Genomic DNA, 24,928 nt, shown 5'->3' on the forward strand with positions numbered 1-24,928 from the left:
GGGGGTACCTTGAAGATGGACTGTTTAATAACAGAGTAACTGTTGTGATGGGGGTACCTTGAAGATGGACTGTTTGATAACAGAGTAACTGTTGTGATGGGGGTACCTTGAAGATGGACTGTTTGATAACAGAGTAACGGTTGTGATGGGGGTACCTTGAAGATGGACTGTTTAATAACAGAGTAACTGTTGTGATGGGGGTACCTTGAAGATGGACTGTTTGATAACAGAGTAACTGTTGTGATGGGGGTACCTTGAAGATGGACTGTTTAATAACAGAGTAACTGTAGTGATGGGGGTACCTTGAAGATGGACTGTTTGATAACAGAGTAACTGTTGTGATGGGGGTACCTTGAAGATGGACTGTTTAATAACAGAGTAACTGTTGTGATGGGGGTACCTTGAAGATGGACTGTTTGATAACAGAGTAACTGTTGTGATGGGGGTACCTTGAAGATGGACTGTTTGATAACAGAGTAACTGTTGTGACGGGGGTACCTTGAAGATGGACTGTTTGATAACAGAGTAACTGTTGTGATGGGGGTACCTTGAAGATGGACTGTTTGATAACAGAGTAACTGTTGTGATGGGGGTACCTTGAAGATGGACTGTTTGATAACAGAGTAACTGTTGTGATGGGGGTACCTTGAAGATGGACTGTTTGATAACAGAGTAACTGTTGTGATGGGGGTACCTTGAAGATGGACTGTTTGATAACAGAGTAACTGTTGTGATGGGGGTACCTTGAAGATGGACTGTTTGATAACAGAGTAACTGTTGTGATGGGGGTACCTTGAAGATGGACTGTTTGATATCAGAGTAACTGTTGTGATGGGGGTACCTTGAAGATGGACTGTTTGATAACAGAGTAACGGTTGTGATGGGGGTACCTTGAAGATGGACTGTTTGATAACAGAGTAGCTGTTGTGATGGGGGTACCTTGAAGATGGACTGTTTGATAACAGAGTAACTGTTGTGATGGGGGTACCTTGAAGATGGACTGTTTGATAACAGAGTAACTGTTGTGATGGGGGTACCTTGAAGATGGACTGTTTGATAACAGAGTAACTGTTGTGATGGGGGTACCTTGAAGATGGACTGTTTGATAACAGAGTAACTGTTGTGATGGGGGTACCTTGAAGATGGACTGTTTGATAACAGAGTAACGGTTGTGATGGGGGTACCTTGAAGATGGACTGTTTGATATCAGAGTAACTGTTGTGATGGGGGTACCTTGAAGATGGACTGTTTGATAACAGAGTAACGGTTGTGATGGGGGTACCTTGAAGATGGACTGTTTGATAACAGAGTAGCTGTTGTGATGGGCATTGGGGGTACCTTGAAGATGGACTGTTTGATAACAGAGTAACTGCTGTGATGGGGGTACCTTGAAGATGGACTGTTTGATAACAGAGTAACTGTTGTGATGGGGGTACCTTGAAGATGGACTGTTTGATAACAGAGTAACTGTTGTGATGGGGGTACCTTGAAGATGGACTGTTTGATAACAGAGTAACTGTTGTGATGGGGGTACCTTGAAGATGGACTGTTTGATAACAGAGTAACTGTTGTGATGGGGGTACCTTGAAGATGGACTGTTTGATAACAGAGTAACTGTTGTGATGGGGGTACCTTGAAGATGGACTGTTTGATAACAGAGTAACTGTTGTGATGGGGGTACCTTGAAGATGGACTGTTTGATAACAGAGTAACTGTTGTGATGGGGGTACCTTGAAGATGGACTGTTTGATAACAGAGTAACGGTTGTGATGGGGGTACCTTGAAGATGGACTGTTTGATAACAGAGTAACTGTTGTGATGGGGGTACCTTGAAGATGGACTGTTTGATAACAGAGTAACGGTTGTGATGGGGGTACCTTGAAGATGGACTGTTTGATAACAGAGTAACGGTTGTGATGGGGGTACCTTGAAGATGGACTGTTTGATAACAGAGTAACTGTTGTGATGGGGGTACCTTGAAGATGGACTGTTTGATAACAGAGTAACGGTTGTGATGGGGGTACCTTGAAGATGGACTGTTTGATAACAGAGTAACTGTTGTGATGGGGGTACCTTGAAGATGGACTGTTTGATGTCCTGGCCCAGCCTCTCTGACATGCGGCCCATGTTGTCGGCGGCTTTGTTCATGCCCTCCGCCAGGCTGTCCGGGATGGACTTCACCGCGTTGGACACGTTCCGCATGGAGCTCCGCAGGGGGTTCACAAAGGTGTCCATCTGAGGGAGACATGTTCGACAAATTCTGTCTCATACAAGGCTCCGACCTAAAGATCACTGTTTCATTTGCAACGTACAATTTAGGCATTTAGCACACGCTCTTAACCCATTCTGACCTGAGATCAGATTCTAAAAATGTCTATTACATCCTGACAGTTTCATTATTAACCCATTCTGACCTGAGATCAGATTCTAAAAGTGTCTTCGATTTTCCAAAAATAGCAGACCTACAAGCTCGTATCGCGCCACTCGGTGGCGCGATATGAGCTTGTAGATCTGCTATTTTTCAATAGCTAAAGCATAACGTGATGCCGACACCAAAATGGGTGCCCGGTCAGAATGGGTTAATCCAGAGCGATTTACAGTAAGCAAGAGCAGCACATGGTAAAACATCTATGTATGTATGTACATTAAATACATAGAAATAGTGATCAAGGATCACTGTACCTTGCTGTACCTTGCTGTACAGTAAGAACCCAACATCTGTCTAACAGTAGCATGTCTGTACCATGAAACTATGAGTATACACTATACAGTAGAGTGCGCTATGTCTACATAAAATGCTATCTAAGTTTAGCCTTTGCATACGCCTGTACGGTCGTCGAGGCTAGTGCAAGTGCTACGGCAAGTGCTATGGGCTAAAGAGGTGGGTTTTCACACTACGGCGGAAGATTGGGAGTGAGTCTGCAGTTCTGATTGTAATAATAATAATAATAATAATATGCACGTGACATCATCATAACCGGAAGTTATGCAGGAACACCTACTGAGTGACTCACTTTGCCACTCAACTTTGCCATTGATTTGACTTATTATTATTATTATTATTATTATTAGTGCTACAATACAGCATAAAAGCATTTGGATAAAACCAATATAAAAAAGCAGGGTTTAAAAAGCAATTTAAAAAAGCAAAGGGGCTGCCCGGGCCGCCGGTGTGGTGGACCGGGCACCCTAGGCTGCAATGCCAGATGATAGCGCGTCGCGGGCCGGTGTGGTGAACCGGGCACCCTAGCCCATTCTGACCTGAGATCAGATTCATACGAGGTTTCCTCTGGACACACACTGGTCTGATGAACCCATTCTGACCTGAGATCAGATTCTAAAAATGTCAGTCGCTCTTCGATTTTTCAAAAATAGCAGACCTACAAGCTCGTATCGCGCCACTCGGTGGCGCGATATGAGCTTGTAGATCTGCTATTTTTAAATAGCTAAAGCATAACATGATGCTGACACCAAAATGGGTGCCCGGTCAGAATGGGCTAGGCTGCAATGACAGATGACAGCGTGTCGCGGTTTTGAAGTCCGATCCTGCGACCTTTGCGGCGTGTCACTCCTCATGTCCTGTCAGGCTACTACTGTCCTATCAATAAAGATATAAAAGCCTAGAAATAAATATTGTATTTATTTATAAAAAAACTTAAGGGGGAGGGGAGAAGAAATCCTATGGGGTAAAAAATAGAATAGCTTAATTCAAAACCAAAGACTTTAGTCCTCTCTTGAAAGTCTTTAGTCATCTGATCATGAATTTTGTAGTAGTTATGCTCCGAATGCTCGTGTACAAACTGTACATTATGTGGTCCAAGTCCATCAGACCACATAAAAATAAATGAATAAATCTGCTAAAAACTACATTCTAGCAGATGTACTGGTGCCTTACCATGTAGAATTGATTTCTGCTGAAAGAATTCTTAAAAAAGGAAATAAAGAAGGTATATATTGTTATTAAACAATCATTTTTACCATGCTAATATTAGGCCCATACTACGTTATATTGTCTAGTTAAATAGATAATTAGTTTAGTTCATCTTATTGTCATCATCTACAGTTGGTAGAAAGATGCAAATAGATCAAAACTAAAGTGATCACAAGGTCACAAATATACTGTGTGTGTGTGTGTGTGTGTGTGTGTGTGTGTGTGTGTGTGTGTGTGTGTGTGTGTGTGTGTGTGTGTGTGTGTGTGTGTGCGTGTGTGCGTGTGTGCGTGTGTGTGTGTGTGTGTGTTGTACTGCAGGGGTTTTTATGTTATTTTAACTATGCAAGTATTTAAAATGGTTTATTAAAGACTCTTGTAACTTTTTTAAGGTCTAACCTTGCGTGCAAAGTCTCCCTTGCCCTTGCTGTAGGCCTTGTTCTCCAGAAAGTCATAGACGTGGGGGACGATGGTAGGACACGCCTTCACCATCTCTGGGTTTAGCAGCAACTACATCACATCATGCAACATTTGTTAAAAAGTTAAACAAGGGACTGGAAAACAGCAAAAGGCAGTCAACACTCAAGAGGCACGCACACGCACACACACACACACACACACACACACACACACACACACACACACACACACACACACACACACACACACACACACACACACACACACACACACACACACCTGTAGGTAGGCATTGAGGTCCTTTTTCCTCTTTTCCAGGAAGTCTCTGTCCATGTTGTTAAAGGTCTTCTTCCCAGGCAGCTTCAAGATGGTCGTCAGGCTCTCAAACTAACAAATGATACAGCCAATGTGCTCTATTACAAATTCAAATGGAAGCTTGTCTTTGTTACATAGTAGAAAGTTGAATTTGTCCATTGGGAAGGACAGAATGAGTGTCTTATACCAACTGTGGTTATAGCTAAATCAATGATTGTTTCAGCGATACTAAAATAATCATTATTCATTTATACCGTCCCCATCAGTTGATGAAGGTTACTTAAGTTCACACTCGTTCATACAAATAAAAACAAAACGGTGCAATCAAAAACACAGTGTGAAAATGCAGTACCACTACCTGTTCCGTGATTCTCATGTGAAAGTCATGGAAGTCAGAGTAGCGGCGGTAGGTCTTCCAGCAATCCTCGCTGCCGTCCAGGTTGCGTCGGAACACCGTGATGGCATACAGCGCATACGTCTTGCCATGGTCGTTGCACACCCCTGTAGCACCCCCAAAGCCGGGGAAATAAGTGTCAGCTACCCCACCCCAGCAATACAACCACAGGCCAGGGTGGAGAGAGCAGGATGAGGTGGGTGGAGGAGGTGGTGGTGGACCAGTAGAGGATGTGTAGGGCAGGAGGAGAGCGAGAGGCAAGGCAACAGGAGCACACACACACATAACAGGCAAAGAGAGGAGACGAGAGAGGGACGGGAAGCAATGAACACAACACAAGGGTGTGGATGACAAAAGGAGGGCAAATTGGACAGCGATAACAGGGAAAGCGACGAAGGGGAAAGAAAGGAAGGAAGGAATAAAGGAAGACAAAAAAATGGTAAAGGTAATGGAATGAAATGGAAAGATTTAAGAGCACTAGAACAGTGGAATTGATTAGTAACAGAAAAGACACATGCAGCTGAATGGAGTTAAGGAGGTGCAGATATAAGCATAGTAGCGTGAAACAAGAGGAGGGGGGACTGGTAGGGGACAACTAATTCCTAATATGCTCGACTCTACAACGGTTGCACGCCATATGACAAATATAACAACATCCAAAGATTGACTTTCATGTTATCCAAATCAAGAGATTCAGTCAGCTTCATAAATTAGATTTTTGGTCCTATGCAGAATTTCCATCTTCTGCGTCATTTTGGCAATATTGTGCAGTCCTACACTTTTCCACAAAAGCTGTTACAACTCTCAAGCTCTAAGTCTCAGACATCAATCCACACATACAGAAAGGTTTAAAAGGTCTCTTTGTTTGTTTAGGAAAGTGCTGTCGGCAGCCATATCTGACATCACTTTTCAATATACTGTACCAGTAGACGGCATCCTGATGAAGACACCAACTAACAAAAATGTGCTGTTGATTGCGACCGAAGGTCGCAGATAACTATGAAACCTTGCGCTTTTGTCACTCCACTCACAACAATTCCCGTCACTCTGTCATGTCACCTAACTAAAATCCCTGTCGCTCACGCCAGGCAAGCCCCCAGGTCATTGTGACATCATCATGACATCGAGGACCATATAAGATCGCTCGAACCAGTGCTGGTTGTCTCGTTAGATCCTGCTGCAGTGGTGTCCGATCCGATCTTACATTTCAGGAATTTCTAACCCAGCGATATCGGGTTTGTAAAGCCAGATATCACTGAGGACATTTGGGTTGTAAGGCCAAATATCCTGTCTCATCCGGAAGGCAATAGAGAACAGAACATAGGAACATAGTAAATGCTGCTAGCTCCCTAAACCTCGGATTCTTCTTATATATGGTTCACTAGATGTGTGTCATGATGACGATGCCAGCCAACTGAGTACATATCTATTACCATGACGATGCCAGGCGTGTATATCCATATATGAGGTTTCCACACTAGTCTGATGTCAGCGCTGGATATCGCCGTTGTCTCCATACATGGAGCTAGGTGAAATAATGAAGGCTTTCATCTTGAGCTCCATATATGGAGACAACCTATAGCTATAGCTGTGCCCCCCCCCCATGCCAAAAAGCCAGCGCTCGCCCAGCAGTCTGCCGTCAACGAGGCGGACGTGTGCGCGTGACCTCGTCCTTTGGGGGCGAGGTCGCTTCTCGTCCCCCAGGCGTCTTAACACATTTAGTACAGGAAGTGCCTTCAAAATAAAGGCTATAGAGTGCCAGAGTTGTCTGATCGCTTTTACTTTGAAAGCCATGAAACAGGAAACACTTGCCTAAAAAAGTTGACTTTACAAAGGGACCTCACATCCCCGATCATCTTAATATATTGTTTTACGCTCCAAAAAACGTTCATATTTTGCGGGAGAGACGGATGAGGAGCAGAAATGAAGCGCCAGCATATCGATCCATTCATCACCGCGGAGAGCGCCTTGGATTAGGAGATACGAGTCATTCTTTCCGCCGCGCTAACATGGGAGTCAATGACAAGCTAATAGTTGCACTGAGCGTTAGCATACGGCAAGCGGAAAGCGAAATGCCAAAAAAAAAAAAAGGAAAAATTCTGAATATTCTTATCTCGCCCCGCGTCGCTGGGACATCGCTAGGACGTCCTCACACGTCAATAGTACTAATATTTCGGGGTCCTTATGACGTTCTCAGGCGTCCTATGTACAGAATCTGTTAACCCTTTTACTGCTGCCATTTATTGAGAAATTAGGACCTAATTCATGCCAGCATTTTTTTAATTTGAGCTCTTATTTTGAAAAGCCACATTTTGCCTCAACCGGAAGTGAGCTTATCCCTGCCAGCTTTACGTTGCCAAGACAACCTTTGTTTACATGATCGAATCATGCCGGTACATTTTAGCACTCCACAACGTCGGCTCGTGCCGTCAAAGAAACGCTGTTTTGACCAAAAATGCCATCTGGGACAAGGAATAGGAGATACAGGCGATTGAAAGAAACGGATAGAATGGATTCTTATGGCGACGGTGAATTAATATGAACGATCCAGTGCAGTGCTAACAACATTGCTAGCTAACCGGCTAACGTGAGTAGCATTATGGCTTGATCAATCATAAGCACTATAAAAGAGCAATTGCCGAAGGGCTTCGGCAATGGCAGCAAGCGTTAATATCAAATTAATGCTTCAATTGCCGAAGGGCTTCGGCAATGGCAGGAAGACGGTTAAGACATGGCCAGATTAGGGATGCTTAAGATTTAAAACAAGATGATGGAGCTTTGATACTCCTCTTGCTCAATATCAGTGAATAAATGACACTCTGCTTACAGCATTGTGGTTATCATGATATTTGTGAGCTGAATTGTCTTGTCTGTGCTTTGTGTGTGTGAGTACCCGTGTATGTGTGTGTGTGAGTGAGTATGTGCGTGCGTGTGTGTGTGTGTGTGTGTGTGTGAGTAGTAGTACCCGTGTCGGAGATGAAGGCGTGTAGCTGCATAGTCTCATCATGGCAGGAGTTGAGGTCATCCAGAGACTGAAACCACAAGACGCAACAAAACAAAAGTGTTTCACACAGTCATTCATATCCGATTATGATATTAGTTTGGTGTTCTGTGAATTTGTGTTTATCCCATTCTGACCTGAGATCAGATTCTATAAACGTCTTCTACATCCTGACAGTTTTCTGATAAAGCTATGTTTCTATGTCAGTCGTTCTTCGATTTTCCAAAAATAGCAGACCTACAAGCTCGTATCGCGCCACTCGGTGGCGCGATATGAGCTTGTAGATCTGCTATTTTTCAATAGTTAAAGCATAACATGATGCTAACACCAAAATGGGTTCCCGTTCAGAATGGGTTATAGTACTTTCGGTGTAAAAAAAAACTAAAAACTTTGCTTGGAAAAGTGTAACACATGTTTATTATCTCACTGCCAGACGTGTTATTATGTCTACTCTGTACATCCTTGTTTTGTTTTTTTCTACCAGCTAAACCATGAGGTGAATCTAACTTACAAGGCTTATACTTCCTGTTGGAGAGCCGTTGAAAGATTCTGTGGAGTAAAAGAGATTAACAGCTTTAGCAAGTTAAAGTATAAAAGCAGCTGAGCTGACTCTACTGAATGGCTGAAGAAGTTACCTAGATGGACACAGTAGTTAAACCGAGGGAGTGTTGAGCCAAAAATAGTAACACACACACACAGGCTAATGTTGACTAGTGTTAAGGACCTTTTGACTATTAAACACATTGCCTGCCATGTATTAATACATTATTTTGCCTCGGGTCGTGAACCAGACGTTGGCTCACAGATAAGCAATCCAATCGCGGGAGGATTGCGGGCCACCCGAGGCATGACTTTCTTACAATTTACAATTTACAATTTAGGCATTTAGCAGACGCTCTTAATCCAGAGCGACTTACATTTAAGCAAGAACAAAAGCATGGGAATACATCACATAAAAGCATTTATCATGAAACATGCGTAAGCTAAGAAAGTAACAGTGGAATATCTATATAATGAAACTATACATACACTATACATATAAACTATACATATTTACTACTATGCTATACATATGTACTATGGCGTGCTGTGACTATATACTATATACAAACAGTATTAAAACAGTTTAAGAGCCATAAACGACAAGACGTTTTATTGCCAATTATGGACCGGATGCCACGGTCGACAAGACGTGTTCTTTTGAAAAAAGGGGAAAAAATCCATATTTTGAAAATTCCTCTAATCTGGTGTACAGGTGATGACATGCACATTACATTGCATTGCATAATAGAATTAAAATGTCTTTCTTTTTTCATAATGGAATTGGCAACCAAAGCCTAAACTGGTGACCACCAGGTGGCGCTGAAAGAGTTCAGCGACCACCAGCGACGCGACCGGAATCAGCCACAAATAAAGCTTTTATTGATTATCTGGGATTAGAATATTATATTACAAAATATAAAAGGGTGTCAAGATCACACGAACCGGCCCAGGCCGTGGCGTAACGGTCTGGGCACCGGACTGGTAATCCAGTCGCAGTGTGCCGCGGGTTCGACTCCCGAACCCGACACGGCCTTTACTGCATGTCATCCCCCCATCTCTCTCCCGTTTCCTGTCAGCCTACTGTCTGTCCCTTAAAAAATCAATAAAAGGCGTAAGCCGCAAAAAAAATATCTTAAAAAAAAAAAAAAGATCACACGAACCTCCTTCTCCGTCATCTGACCCCCTGTAGCTGGGCTCTTTCAGCATGTCCAGCTCAGCTAGCATGCGAACGTAAAGAGGACTCTGCTTGAAGGACGGGTAATAGCGCTCGTCTCTAAGCATCATGTCATACACCTGGAGGAGGGAGTGCGGTGCACACACAGCATCATGTCAAACAGTGTATGTGCATGTGCAAAAATACTTATGTCACTCACAACACATACTGCATGCAGGGCGGCACTGGCTCAGGAGGTAGAGTGGTCATTTTGGAATCAGAAAGTCTCTGAAGATTCACAGTTCGATCCCTGGCTCCACCTGACTTTGTGTTGAAGTGTCCCCGAGCATGGCACTTAACTGCTCCTGATGAGCAGGTTGTTGTGGTGTTGCAAGTACCGTCAGGAGGTCAATGTACAGTATGTGTGAATGGGTTAATGAAATGCACATTGTAAAGTGCTTTGGAGATATATAAATATACGCTAAATAAATGCCATATAAATATACGCTAAATAAATGCCATTATTATAAATACTGTATGACATGATTAAATAGTATTTATTTATGATAATATATTTTGTGCAGCCCTATGAAAGGCAGGATCTCACAAAAAGCAGGGAAGTAGGCATCTCAAACACAATAAATTAGAAAAATAAATGTTCCTATGGGCGTAAAAAGAACTGATACTGATTTACTGTACAAAACTTTCACTATGCATACAAGCCCGGCCCACCTTTCGCTGGATGTCGTCAAATATGTCCGGCGTAGGGTCGTCTTTCTGCAACTTCTCTCCCAGTTTGACCACTGACGCCTCGTCCACCTGCACCCTGGGAGACGCCTGGGGGAGGAGGAGGCGATTAGAGTTCCAATTTCAATCTCAATCACGTTATCGTGTTATTTCTAAGGTTTGACGTTATGTTATGTTGATGGACCTTGTTAGAGAGGTATAGTTCACAAGCTAGGTGCCATACATGTACTATTGATAGACTATCTTGTCCTAGAGGTACACCACTTGTCAGTGGTGTACTTTATTAGACTACCTTGTCAGAGAGGTTCTGTACTGTTTATAGACTCTGTTCATAGACTTCAGTAGGCCCTTATAGAGAGACTACCTTGTCAGAGAGGTACTATTCATAGACTCCCAGACAGTGCGTAGGCCCTTATAGAGTGACTACCTTGTCAGAGAGGTACTGTTCATAGACTCCCAGACAGTGCGTAGGCCCTTATAGAGTGACTACCTTGTCAGAGAGGTACTGTTCATAGACTCCCAGACAGTGCGTAGGCCCTTATAGAGTGACTACCTTGTCAGAGAGGTACTGTTCATAGACTCCCAGACAGTGCGTAGGCCCTTATAGACTACCTTGTCAGAGAGGTACTGTTCATAGACTCCCAGACAGTGCGTAGGCCCTTATAGACTACCTTGTCAGAGAGGTACTGTTCATAGACTCCCAGACAGTGCGTAGGCCCTTATAGACTACCTTGTCAGAGAGGTACTGTTCATAGACTCCCAGACAGTGCGTAGGCCCTTATAGACTACCTTGTCAGAGAGGTACTGTACTGTTCATAGACTCCCAGACAGTGCGGCAGCCTTCCGTAGGCCCTTATAGACTACCTTGTCAGAGAGGTACTGTTCATAGACTCCCAGACAGTGCGTAGGCCCTTATAGACTACCTTGTCAGAGAGATACTGTTCATAGACTCCCAGACAGTGCGTAGGCCCTTATAGAGTGACTACCTTGTCAGAGAGGTACTGTTCATAGACTCCCAGACAGTGCGTATAGGCCCTTATAGAGTGACTACCTTGTCAGAGAGGTACTGTTCATAGACTCCCAGACAGTGCGTAGGCCCTTATAGAGTGACTACCTTGTCAGAGAGGTACTGTTCATAGACTCCCAGACAGTGCGTAGGCCCTTATAGACTACCTTGTCAGAGAGGTACTGTTCATAGACTCCCAGACAGTGCGTAGGCCCTTATAGAGTGACTACCTTGTCAGAGAGGTACTGTACTGTTCATAGACTCCCAGACAGTGCGGCAGCCTTCCGTAGGCCCTTATAGACTACCTTGTCAGAGAGGTACTGTACTGTTCATAGACTCCCAGACAGTGCGGCAGCCTTCCGTAGGCCCTTATAGACTACCTTGTCAGAGAGGTACTGTTCATAGACTCCCAGACAGTGCGTAGGCCCTTATAGAGTGACTACCTTGTCAGAGAGGTACTGTTCATAGACTCCCAGACAGTGCGTAGGCCCTTATAGACTACCTTGTCAGAGAGGTACTGTTCATAGACTCCCAGACAGTGCGTAGGCCCTTATAGAGTGACTACCTTGTCAGAGAGGTACTGTTCATAGACGCCGAGTGCGGCAGCCTTCAGTAGGCCCTTGGTTGTGCTGGGCTGCTTCTTGCCGTCCTTCTGCCAGCACTGCATCACCTCCAGCTGTTGCTGGGCCGTCACCCGGTAGCCTTCCACCGTCAGCCAGAAGAACAGCTCCGCCTGGGCCCCTGCAGCTTGCATGAAGTCTGAAAAAGGATTCTTGTCACTTTCATTCTGTTGCGCTACTCAATCTCAGGTCACTGAGATTGAGATCACTGCAGTGCACCCTTTCACGAATTAGAGCAGGATATCTTTTTTTTTCTGCCCAGCCATAGTAGCCGTTTACTTTTGCAAAATAGACACTAGTCAAATACAGTACCACTCGTGTTAAGACAGTTCAATAGCATTCTCTCGTGGTTTTAAACCTCAACAACCAAAGGCATTAGAAAGGTTAACTACTGACTGGTGGCATCCACCCATACAGTAAATCTATCTGATACGAGACCAATGCTCCACAACCTGACCCCGGCAACATTGTTTGTGCACAATGGATGTGACCTTGCATTTCTTAATATGCACTGCATTTAAATGCAGGGGCATGTAAGAAATGAAAGATCATCTTGCAGTTGTATTCATATTCATTCGCTGGCTACAAGCTTAAGCTCAATTGAGACCCTAGGGTGACGTTAAGCAGCAGTGTGATGTGTAGTTACCCATGAAAAACTGCAGGGCAATGTTGTGGATCAGGATGTGTTCCAGGGGGATGATGCACAGCTTGCCAAAGCTTGCTGCCAGCTTCAAGGTATCTACCTCCTACAGAACACCATGACAGAAGAAGCCAGGTTTAATCAACAGAAGCCAAATGCAAGTGTTTCCCCGCAAGCTCTGATGGTGGTAGTGGCCACCACAACTAGCACGATAACTACAAATGTTTTGTTTGAGGACTATATTAAAAGACAAGATTCATACAATATTTGTGCAGGTTGCGTTCATTTTATTATGGGAAGAGCATGCCTTTTTCCACCCTAATTGTCTGTGTGATTTATCTAAATGGCATTAAGAGGAGTTGCCACTATGAGGACACTCGCCTCAGCACCGTGTCATCATTTCATGAACTGTGTTTAATACTTACTGTGCACGTCATGTCACTTTGAGTAATCATGCATCACCCTTTTGCTTTGAGGAGGCATACGTCACTCTTTCACTTTACTTTCTTTTTTTTAGTAGCCCCCATACAAAATAAAATTAAAACCTGCACAAATCATGTAGGCGATTAATTTCTGATTCAGAATGGCACATTTAGCTGAAGGCACACTGCTTCCTCTCTTTGTCTGTCTGTCTCCCTCTCATCCAGTTCATTTCTCCCTGAAATCCATTCATACTTTGTTTCCTGACCAAATTGTTTCCTGACCAAATTGTTTCAGTACCAAAAAGTACTTGCACGCTCTGCTTGCGCACTAGTTGGCCATTTATGGCCTACTAGTGTGCAACAAGCAAGTATGCACTCGACAGAGTGCAGTTCTAGTTATCTCTGTGATCTATGCTTACCTCTGGTCCAGTGTGAAATACTACTATAATATCTACAATCTACGATAACATACGATAGACCTTTATTGATCCCCAGGGGGGAATTAACAGGAGTAAGAGTGCCACACAGAAACAAGAAAAAATAAGTGTCAAGACCAATATAAAACCTAGGATAAAATAGTCAGGCATGGTAGAGAGTCAAAGAGTCAGTAATCCAAATCAACACACAGCAGACACTCCCAGAGTCAAGGCACGAGTCAGTAATCCCAAAGAACAGAACAGATGGTGCATGATCTAGACTGTACCTACACACTGAAGGAGGTGTGCTGAAAGGGTTTTGTACATCTTCCGTGAGCGAAAAAGTAAATTAAAAATAGAAAGTGGTTTTTAAAGCATTTTGTCCTTTTTGTCTCATTTACTTCTGATAACTATAATCTGAAAATGGTTAACATTAACAACACACTTAAGTCATAAGTATGTGAATAATTAATATTAGAACCTGTGATATTAGATAAGGCAAAATTGACAGTACGGATACATTTGTGAACTGACAAAATGGTTCAGACAGAAATATAATTCCACAGCAGTGTGACTATGGGAGATGTGCAGTACATTCTCACCTTGCCAGACTGCAGTCTCTGGATTCTCATCTCACACAACTTCTTTACAAACAGCAGACTGTTTATCTGGTTCTTAATCACATTGATGTCTGGGAGAAGGAGAGAGGTGTCAACAACATGGTTTGCTCAGATGTCTTTTCAGTTAAATGGTAAATGGTAAATGGTGCATTTATATAGCGCCTTTATCCAAGGCGCTTTACAGAGATTGTGCATTACATTCACCCATTCACACACCGATGGCAGCGGAAACCATGCAAGGCACCAACCTGCACATCGGGAGCAATTAGGGGTTCAGTGTCTTGCTCAAGGACACTTCGACAGTAACTCTGGGGGAGCCCTGGTTCGAACTGGCAACCTTACGGTTACCATCCAGGCACTCTACCCCTGAGCCACCGCCGCCTGTACTGTTTTGACCACTCAAGCTGTATTTTATATTTCATTGTACAACGTTGTCAACCTGGCAAAAAACAGCAGCATCGGCAGGCTCTGCTAGTTTTGAATGTTTTTAAATGTTTGAAAACATGCACAAAAACAGGGACGCCAGGTTGAAAGCTGTACTGTAAATCTCTTTCTATGGACACCACTGCAAAAAAATAAGCTTTATGGGCATTCTTCTCTTATTGCATTTCACTTTGTAATTGTCAAATCGAAAAAGAGAAGAAGAGGAACAGTATATGTGTTTTTTTTATGTGTGCATGTATTTGAACTGGTGTACGGTTCTGTAATGCATCATGTTATTCTGCTTGTATGAATTGGCGCTTGTTGCTCTGAATACATGTGTGTCTGCATGTTATTGAATCAGTGAGTAGTACTGCTGGTGCATGTGTGTGTGTGTGTGTGTGTGTGTGTGTGTGTGTGTGTGTGTGTGTGTGTGTGTACCCACCAGTGGTGGAAACTAAGTACATAAAAGTAAATGCATTTTATTTTCAAGTACAATTTTCAGGTATTTGCGCTCAAGTATTTCCAATTTCCAGACCAGTACTATTTATTTGTACTCTACATCTCAGAGGACAATATTGTACTTTTACTCCACTACATTTATTTGGAAAACTTCAGTTACTTTGTAGATGTGTATACCCACCGTCCCCAGCAGTGTGTGTGTGTGTGTGTGTGTGTGTGTGTGTGTGTGTGTGTGTGTGTGTGTGTGTGTGTGTGTGTGTGTGTGTGTGTGTGTGTGTGTGTGCAGTCTGTCTGTCTGGAGAAGGCGTTGTTTAATTTATCCCTAGGTGGCTTAAAAAACCCAAAACAAACATCCTGTCTAGTAGTGTCAAGTAATAGTATGTCAACAATGTGCTATATATTTATTTTTCTCTTCTTTTCCCTCTGTGTGTTAAGCAGCATGTGCAGCAGCTATATCTGGTTGGACCATATAATGTATAACCTAATTCTGATCAGTGTTTGGGTCTATTGTATTACGCCTCTTGTGCAGATCCAAATAAAAGAAATCAAATGTGTGTGTGTGTGTGTGTGTGTGTGTGTGTGTGTGTGTGTGTGTGTGTGTGTGTATACCCACCGTCTCCAGCAGTGTCCAGAGACCGGAGATACGCCAGCTCCTCCAGGACCTTGTCTTTGACCGCCTCCAGCTCAGGAGTCTTGTCCGTCAGCTTCAGGATATTCATGAAGGCCTCGTAGTTACAGCTGGAGTCACGGATCTACACACACACAACACATGTTCTATTATTTTTCAAAGCTTCATTCTCATTTAACCCATTCTGACCTGAGATCAGATTCATACGAGGTTTCCGCCGGACACACACTGGTCTGATGAACCCATTCTGAGCTGAGATCAGATTCTAAAAATGTCAGTCGCTCTTCGATTTTTCAAAAATAGCAGACCTACAAGCTCGTATCGCGCCACTCGGTGGCGCGATACGAGCTTGTAGATCTGCTATTTTTAAATAGCTAAAGCATAACATGATGCTGACACCAAAATGGGTGCCCGGTCAGAATGGGTTAATTATTCGTTGCTGTCGGGAGGAAACCACCTAACTCCATTTTTTTTTAGCTGTTCTTTTTTTTTTCCCTTTCCATAAATCAGTGCTATTGTGTGTTGTTTCAAAAATATTGAACCAATGAAAAGAAGTAAAAAATTGCTTTGGACAAAACCTCCATTGGGCCCTCAAACTGTCTGCTAAAGCAGCTAACTCCACCACCACTTCCCCTCTCATGGAAGAAATTGACAATATATAAAGTCACAACGCCAACTTTGATGAGGCAGTATTGCTTTGTTTTCAAAATATAAGGTTTCTTAACCCATTCTGAACGGGCACCCATTTTGGTGTTAGCATCATGTTATGCTTTAGCTATTGAAAAATAGCAGATCTACAAGCTCATATCGCGCCACCGAGTGGCGCGATACGAGCTTGTAGGTCTGCTATTTTTGAAAAATCGAAGAGCGACTGACATTTTTAGAATCTGATCTCAGGTCAGAATGGGTTAATCAGACCAGTGTGTGTCCAGTGGAAACCTCGTATGAATCTGATCTTGGTTGGTGGTTTCTTCCCAACTGCAGAGATATATCTTTCTTCCCGGTTGATGAATGAAAGTGAGTTTCTTTTTTATTTCAAAGTATTGCTTTGAAATTGAATGGAAATCCAATTGCATGAACTCTCTCGAAACCGAGGCCTAAGTTTGTCCTGTATGTACTGTATCCATACTTCTGTTCTGTGTCTAATTACGATTTATTTTTAGCCTGATTACAGGTTGTTGTGCTACATAATTATTATTCAAAGCATTTCCATAACTAGAATTTATTTTAAAGCCATGCAAACATAGACCTTACACACTCAGTTAAATTAGCACCTGGGATTTTACAGTGCATTGGGCAAGGCCTAAATACAATAAGAAAAGACAAATGTATACAGTATAAGCTGCGCAGCAATGTGCAGGAGGTCTATTACATGTACACTACCCATGCATATACTTTTGACCAATAACAATTAAAAGAAATGTAAGCAGCCAGAGCTATGGACAGTTATGGATTTCTATGTCTCACCATCCAGATGACAAACTGGTTGATGTAGTCTGGGTCACTCAGCTGGTCGATTAGAGGAAGCAGCACACCACGCGCCAACACTTCCTATACACACACACACACACACACACACACACACACACACACACACACACACACACACACACACACACACACACACACACACACACACACACACACACACACACACACACACACACACACACACACACACACACACACACACACACACACACACACACACACACACACACACACACACACACACACACACACACACACACACACACACACACACCAGCATATGTGCAAAGTGAATGAAGAACCAGCATCATGATTGATGGCAGTGTGCATCAAAGTGAGCTGGCGTGAGGTCACCGTCTTTGTTGGTTTTAATTAGTATTATTTACATACAAGATACATAGATAGGATAGATTTTGTGGTTAGAATTAGAGTTATACCTGATTTATATTTAGTCGTGCACTGAAAATACACAATCTGCAAGATCACAACACAGGTCCATCTTTGGTGTGCGCGACACAGACACTCAACTAAGTATAACTCATGCTTTAGTTTCAGGGTTACAAATGGAAACTGTGAAAATGACAAAATTTTTATCCTCAAATGTTTGTCCTAAAAATGTACTACAAACGTGTGTGTCCTAAGTTGTAGTACTCACCCTGAGGAAGTATCTCATGTTCTTATTGTGGAAATCTCCAGGAGGTAGTAACAGATACAACAGCACCTCACACAGGTCTCTCAGGAAACCTGACACACATACAAACACACAAGCATTAGCACTCGTCTCTGCCATGCCGGGGCTGTGGAATGGAACGGCGACATGATGGTGAATCTGCTCACCTTCCTCGTCTTTATGCGAGGTGCACACCACGTCTCGACAGATCTTCCTCTCCAGCTCCACCTCCGCCTCGAAGAAGGAATCCACCAGCTCCTCTGTCACGTCCCCTGGCCACCAACAATTCCATTCAATTCTCAATTCAAAGGGCTTTATCGGCATGAGAAAACATACATTGCCGAAGCAAAAAGTGGAACAATGCATAAAAAGTGGCATAATGCATATTGAGAGAGAGAGAGAGAGAGAGAGAGAGAGAGAGAGAGAGAGAGAGAGAGAGAGAGAGAGAGCGAGAGTGCGAGAGTGTGTGCGTGACTAGGGATGGAGCTCGATAACCGATACCCGGAAAAAGTTCTATAAGCAGCTTATTGAGTACCCGTTATCAATAAGCTTTTGGCTTATCAAGCTTGTTATTGAGCATAGCGGCATAGTGGCCCGGTCATGTTTAAACAATCAAGACGAGAGGCGATCAAGAAATAAATGCCAACCAATCGCTGTCCGGGTAAACACAATTACGCTTTTAAAGTGGCGGTACATATATTAACCAGTTAACAGTTTCTTTAAAGGTATATTCAGTGATTTCACTCAAAAAACCTTAGGTTTCGTTTTTGGCTGTGGGACCCAGCCTTTCGTCCAATCAGAATAGAGAGTCAAAAACGAAACCTAAGGTTTTTTGACCCCCAGGGGTTAACTGGGGACAGGGAGGAACTCCTTATATGGCCAGCACACTCTATAGTAGGGAGGATTATCACAACAAAACAAAAAAATAAGTGATATTTGAATTAAGTGAAATCACTGAATATACCTTTAAAGTGGCGGTACATATATTAACCAGTTAAGTTTCTTTAATATTATTTTATTGGTAAAAAAGGTCAATTGCCTTCCGTCTGAACAGTACTGTATTTGAAGGCCCTAATAAAAGATACTGGTTCTGTTCAGAATTTATTGTCTCCCGTCTTTCCACGAAATAATAGAAAATGCTCGATAGGATAGTGGGCTCGAGAAGCCTGATCGATAAGGTTGATCGTTATCAATAAAACGTAACGAGCTCCATCCCTATGCGTGACTGTGTGTGTGTGTGCGTGTGCATACTCTGCTTGTCCTCTCTGTCTCCGAGGCGGTCCTGAGCCTTCCTGAAGACACGCAGGTGGGTGGCAAAGTCATCAACCAGACGAGTGGTAAAGTAAGGCTGCCAGTCCACCTCCTTGGACCTACACACACACACACACACACACACACACACACACACACACAATATGACCATAGCACATGTTTAAAGACATATCTGAAACTAGGAGGCCATACGTTTGAAGCCAACTCTGTCATAATCCAATGAAGTGCATTCATTTTCCAGTACATAAAATGCCTCGATTCATTCAGATCGCCCCGTAGAATGTATGGGTACTCTGTGTAGTGTGTGTGTGTGTGTGTGTGTGTGTGTGTGTGTGTGTGTGTGTGTGTGTGTGTGTGTGTGTGTGTGTGTACGTACCTTGTGGAGAACTGGACGAGGGCATTCTGTACCGTCTGTCTGATCTCCAGCAGGAAGGACTCATCTTCACTCAGCGTGTAGTACCAATATTGGATGTAGTCCCTCAGACCAAACTGGATCACCTAAACACACACACAGAAAGAGGGACAAATATAGAGGAAGACAGGGGCCAGGGGCATTAACACAATTAAGACATAGGACGTCTGAGAACGTCATAAGTATCACGAAATATTAGTACCTTTGACGTGTGAGGACGTCCTAGCGACGTCCCAGCGACGCGGGGCGAGATAAGAATATTCAGATTTTTTTTTTTTTTTTTTTGGCATTTCGCTTTTCGCTTGCCGTATGCTAACGCTCAGTGCAACTATTAGCTTGTCATTGACTCCCATGTTAGCGTGGCGGAAAGAATGACTCGTATCTCCTAATCCAGGGCGCTCTCCGTGGTGAAGAATGGATCGATATGCTGGCGCTTCATTTCTGCTCCTCATCCGTCTCTCCCGCAAAATATGAACTCTTTTTGGAGCGTAAAAAAATATATTAAGATGATCGGGGATCTGAAGTCTCTTTGTAAAGTCAACCTTTTTAGGAAAGTGTTTCCTGTTTCATGGCTTTCAAAGTAAAAGCGATCAGACAACTCTGGCACCCAGAGCTTCTATTTTGAAGGCACTTCCGGCACTAAATGTGTTTTAAAGCAAAACGTTAAGAGAGGAGAGGGGCAAATTGTCCAAACTTCAAGTGAAAGGTTGCATGCCTTTACTGAAAGAATATTCAATTTAAGCTAACTGTACCTGTATGTGTAATGTACTGTGTGTTATGTTGCACCTATGTGTCTTTTTTACTGTGTACTTGCACTGCTGTAATGTTGTAGTTAACTTGTATGTATAGGACCCCCTCTAAAACGAGATGCTCCATCTCAAGGGGCCATCCTCTCAATAGAAAAGGGTACCACATGCCTTTAATTGGAATAGGTACAATGTCATATACATATTTAGACACAGACCTCACCAACACACACATGCATGCACACACACACACACACACACACACACACACACACACACAGTCATACAAACACTTTATACGTCACATACAGTAGCAGAGCCACTTTATTAAATTAAGACTAAAGATTGCAATGAAAGTAGTGTTCTCTTTTATAGTTAATTTGCTGCTGCTGCTGTAATCAGAACACAAGATACTATAGAGAACAATGCAAAACTTAATATCATCTCACACACACACACACACACACACACACACACACACACACACACACACAGAGAGAGAGAAAGAGACCGATAGAGGTCGAGACTGGAAGAGTCAGGGGAGAGAAAGAATGCCAGCGAGAGAGAGAGAGAGAGAAACATTGACATTGACAGGGTGACAGAGAGAGAGAGAGAGAGACAGATAAAGAGAGAGCTACATAGGCATATATTGGAAAAAAGTGAAGTAAAGAGAGTGAGCGTGAAAGGGAGTGAGGAAGAATGTGCCAGACACGGCTAGATTTCAATCGCCTCTCGGGAGAGCGAGCGTGACACGGAGGTTACATCGTGTCATGCGTAGCCGAGCAAAAGTGCATGGCACACATAGCGCTAGAAACACATTCTCTGGGGTGGAGAAACAGATACAGAGAGAGAGAGAGAGAGAGAGAGAAGAGAGCGAGAGAGAGAGTAGTCAGGAGGAGTAGTGACTGTCATGTGACCACAACAAAGTGCTGTGTCTGCAGTTCACTCAGCCTGCCAGCCTATGAATTACTGGACCACACCTTCAAAGCCCCCCCCCCCCCCCCCTCCATATTTCAACATGGATTCAGTATGGAACTATGACTATGTAATGAGCTAACTATATACCCTAAGATGGGGAGGGAAGACGGCGCCCTGCTGGTCGTTTCTAGGTCTTAGCCCATGACCAAGGGTGATCGAGCCTTTGCAGTCACAGCAATCTAAAACGACTCGTTTTAAATTCTCTTAAAATATTTTTTTTTATAAGAAAGTATTTTTCAATATTTGAAGCCATGTTTTCTTCTTTTTACCGTTTTGTCAATATTGCTTTCTTGTTTCCCATTTCTTACTTCGTTAAGTTGTTTTGATAGTTTACATAAAAAAAAGAAACATATTATAACATTGTTAAAAAAGATGCTATACAAATAAAGCTGTGTTGTTATGGATATAAAACTTTTTACAGAAAGGTCCAGTAGGATGTATAAACCTTGTAGTTCCTACATTTCTGGTTAGACACTTTTTACAGTATAGTTATTTTTGCTTGATTCTATCTCTTGATAACTGTGAACGAGCCCAAGTTAGACTTATACCTGATGCATCAGGTGGAACCAGGTGAATGTAGTGATAGTGACCTACATGGCAGAATAGAATACCAACAGGGTCGGGAAACTGCATTACAAGCCAAGCATAGAAAATGCTGTAAATTACGGCAGATGCATTTTTAATTTTTATGCATCTCCCATTTCTCAATTTGTTTGTCTTCATTGCCAAGGGGTGCAGCTTTGAGAGGTGGCTGTAACATTTTCACATAGTTACAAACTACAAGAGACTTTACTGACGAAATGTACAGACCTGCATGCACTCACACAAACCGTTAGCTGTAAAAATTAATGGAAAGCACACACACACAGAGAGAGAGATATGCAGAGAGAAAAATCCATACTTGTTGTAAGGGTTCATCTATGAAGCTGGAGCCTGTCAATCTCCTGTCAATCTTTATGGCCTTCAACTCCAACTTCATTTCATCCAAAGTCTGACAGAGAGAGATGAAGAGAGACAGAGACATACAGGCAGATTAATTTATCAAATCAATTACAACTTTCATTATGTCCGACATAACTGCGCGGCACGGTGCTTGATGAAACTTGATGAACCACTACTACTCAACTTGTTTGCTTTGGCAAAGGCGATCAATGCATCACAATCTGTTTTTATGTGTGTGTTGGTCTATGCACTAGCCATAATCCTATTGCTCCTTCCTTTAGCACATTTTAAATGTCACTACTGCAGTTAGCCGCTAGCATTCACCACTCCACTCCAATCCAATTACTTTATATAGTCTCATCTGTCACTTGTACATTACGTGCTCATGCGTGTGTGTGTATGTGTGTGCGTGCATGCGTGCAGGTACACGTGAGAGATGAGGTTAGGGAAAAGGGAAACAAATATAGTGAATGTAAATCATCATCCATCCATCCATCCATCCATCCATCCATCTTCAACCGCTTATCCGTAGTCTGGTCGCAGGGGCAACAGCTCTACCATTGAGCTCAAGACTTCTCTCTCCAGAGCAACATTAGTAACTTCATTCTCTGGGATCCTGAGGCGGTCCCGTCAGATATTGGAGACCCTCCAACTCATCCTTGGTCGACACTGGCCCGGGTTCTTCTTCCAGCGGGACGTGCATCAAGGTTCTAGGGTTCTCGAGAGGCATCCTAACCAGATGCCCGAACCATCTAAGCTGGCTCCTTTCCAAGTGAAGAAGCAGTGACTACTCCGTAGATGGCAATACAAACTACTGTACATAAATGTGTCCATCGGTGTACTGTAGTTACCTTGAGAATGCCAATTTGTGTAGGTGGTAGGTAGGAGTGCTCGCACTTCTCCAGGTGTTTCTCGGAGTTGATCTTCCCATAAAGCAGAGTGACCGCAAAGCCCCTGAAAACCACAGTGAATAGAAACAGAGATGGTTATACCCCATGGCAGGGGTTGACACTAATGTCACAGAGACAATTGCCCACCGGGCAAGTACAGGTCATGTTCTACTTGCACAAAGTAAATTGTTCATTATAAAAATGATAGTTAAAATTTGAAGTACCGTTCAATTTAACGCTTTTTAAAAAACTTTCTGGGTCTGTGCAATATTACCTCAATTGTTATGCTATGAATATGACTATGGGTTCACACTTGATATTTTTACAGTGAAAACAGAACATTATAGGTAAACAGTGCTCTTATTTTTTAATTCCACAGACCAGAAGACAAAGCGCTCTGGCGACGTTCAGGTGTTTAGACAGATAGCGTGAGTTGTGTTTATAGACAAGCACTCAAACGAGTACTTAGCCGGTCGGGCAACCTGAAAGCAAACTCCACCTGCCCGAAAGTTTTATTTACCTGCCAGGGGCAGGTGGGCAACCCTTGTTGTATTTACCTGCCAGGGGCAGGTGGGCAACCCTTGTTGTATTTACCTGCCAGGGGCAGGTGGGCAACCCTTGTTGTATTTACCTGCCAGGGGCAGGTGGGCAACCCTTGTTGTATTTACCTGCCAGGGGCAGGTGGGCAACCCTTGTTGTATTTACCTGCCAGGGGCAGGTGGGAAACCCTTGCATTAACCCATTCTGACCTGAGATCAGATTCATACAAGGTTTCCACTGGACACACGCTGGTCTGATGAACCCATTCTGACCTGAGATCAGATTCTAAAAATCAGTCGTTCTTCGATTTTTTTCAAAAATAGCAGACTTACAAGCTCGTATCGCGCCACTCGGTGGCGCGATATGAGCTTGTAGATCTGCTATTTTTAAATAGCTAAAGCATAACATGATGCCGACACCAAAATGGGTGCCCGGTCAGAATGGGTTAAAACATGGATTTCAATGTAACTTTCCACTTGGTCTGGTAGACTGGTACTTGGATCTAGGTCATTGTAATGGCTTCTCCCAATTGCTAGAGTAATGTTTATTCCATGGTTGATATTGATAATATAACACCAACACAAAGTTTCTACTAAAAGAGCCTAATGCCCCAAATACATGACAAAAACACTAGCATGTGATAAAATAATCTAATCCAATCAATGTGGTAATTGAAAACTAATGTACTCCACGGTGTCAATATTAGCCTCCACATCGTGCAGCGTCTTTTTATAACACAGGGTAAAGTTGACAAGAAAAGTTTTAAAATGAATAAAAATGTACAATGAAAATGATTTATTTAAAGCCTTATATATATATATATATATATATTAGATTCAGACAACTGAATTTGTCAGACTGTGTATACTGTGTACAATCAATCAGGTCACACTCCACCTAAAGAATTACTTGCACTCACCCGCCAACAAAGCAGAAGACATAGAAGGCCAGGTAGAATATGGCGAAAGGTCCAAAGGTCACCAAGAACAGCACCACGCCAAGACCCCCCCATCCCCAGATGGACAGACTGGCCTGCAACACAAACACACATGGAAAAACATTCATGAGTTATCACATTTTAACTAACTTTGCTGACAGAGTCACGGTGTAGACGACATGTGGGCTGTTGGGACAGTGGACGAGAGGGTAAATAGCCTACTGTAAGTGGTGATCCAAGCATCGTTCAAAGCTCATCTCACACCAAGCTCAGGCAGAAATGACTTGTTTAGCCATTTAAAATGATTCATTAACC

General features: G+C 43.0%; 1 protein-coding gene across 4 annotated transcripts in view; it reads right to left on the bottom strand.

The window, feature by feature from the left end:
• The window catches only part of LOC310873893 (sorting nexin-13-like), a 33,109-nt gene extending 8,395 nt beyond the window's left edge, over positions 1-24,714 (bottom strand). Inside the window, exons 1-21 of one of the 4 annotated variants that reach the window (XM_083786462.1) lie at positions 24,596-24,705; positions 23,098-23,200; positions 22,206-22,295; positions 19,545-19,666; positions 19,148-19,266; positions 18,064-18,168; positions 17,882-17,970; positions 17,203-17,286; positions 15,721-15,859; positions 14,208-14,296; positions 12,774-12,873; positions 12,073-12,266; positions 10,487-10,591; positions 9,762-9,894; positions 8,570-8,607; positions 8,023-8,089; positions 5,022-5,164; positions 4,628-4,735; positions 4,328-4,438; positions 3,896-3,925; positions 2,074-2,235 (exon numbers count right to left, since the gene is read on the bottom strand). In XM_083786462.1, coding sequence (XP_083642588.1) covers positions 2,074-2,235; positions 3,896-3,925; positions 4,328-4,438; positions 4,628-4,735; positions 5,022-5,164; positions 8,023-8,089; positions 8,570-8,607; positions 9,762-9,894; positions 10,487-10,591; positions 12,073-12,266; positions 12,774-12,873; positions 14,208-14,296; positions 15,721-15,859; positions 17,203-17,286; positions 17,882-17,970; positions 18,064-18,168; positions 19,148-19,266; positions 19,545-19,666; positions 22,206-22,283 — 2,016 coding nt within the window. In that variant the 5' untranslated portion in view covers positions 22,284-22,295; positions 23,098-23,200; positions 24,596-24,705. Of the gene's footprint in view, positions 1-2,073; positions 2,236-3,895; positions 3,926-4,327; positions 4,439-4,627; positions 4,736-5,021; positions 5,201-8,022; positions 8,090-8,569; positions 8,608-9,761; positions 9,895-10,486; positions 10,592-12,072; positions 12,267-12,773; positions 12,874-14,207; positions 14,297-15,720; positions 15,860-17,202; positions 17,287-17,881; positions 17,971-18,063; positions 18,169-19,147; positions 19,267-19,544; positions 19,667-22,205; positions 22,296-23,097; positions 23,201-24,595 lie in introns of all 4 variants that reach the window. The other 3 variants (XM_083786460.1, XM_083786463.1, XM_083786461.1) reach the window with 3 other exon arrangements.
• Positions 24,715-24,928: the final 214 nt, after the last annotated feature.

Source organism: Protomyctophum parallelum, assembly GCF_964188405.1.
Source record: "Protomyctophum parallelum genome assembly, chromosome: 1".
Lineage (NCBI taxonomy): Eukaryota > Metazoa > Chordata > Actinopteri > Myctophiformes > Myctophidae > Protomyctophum > Protomyctophum parallelum.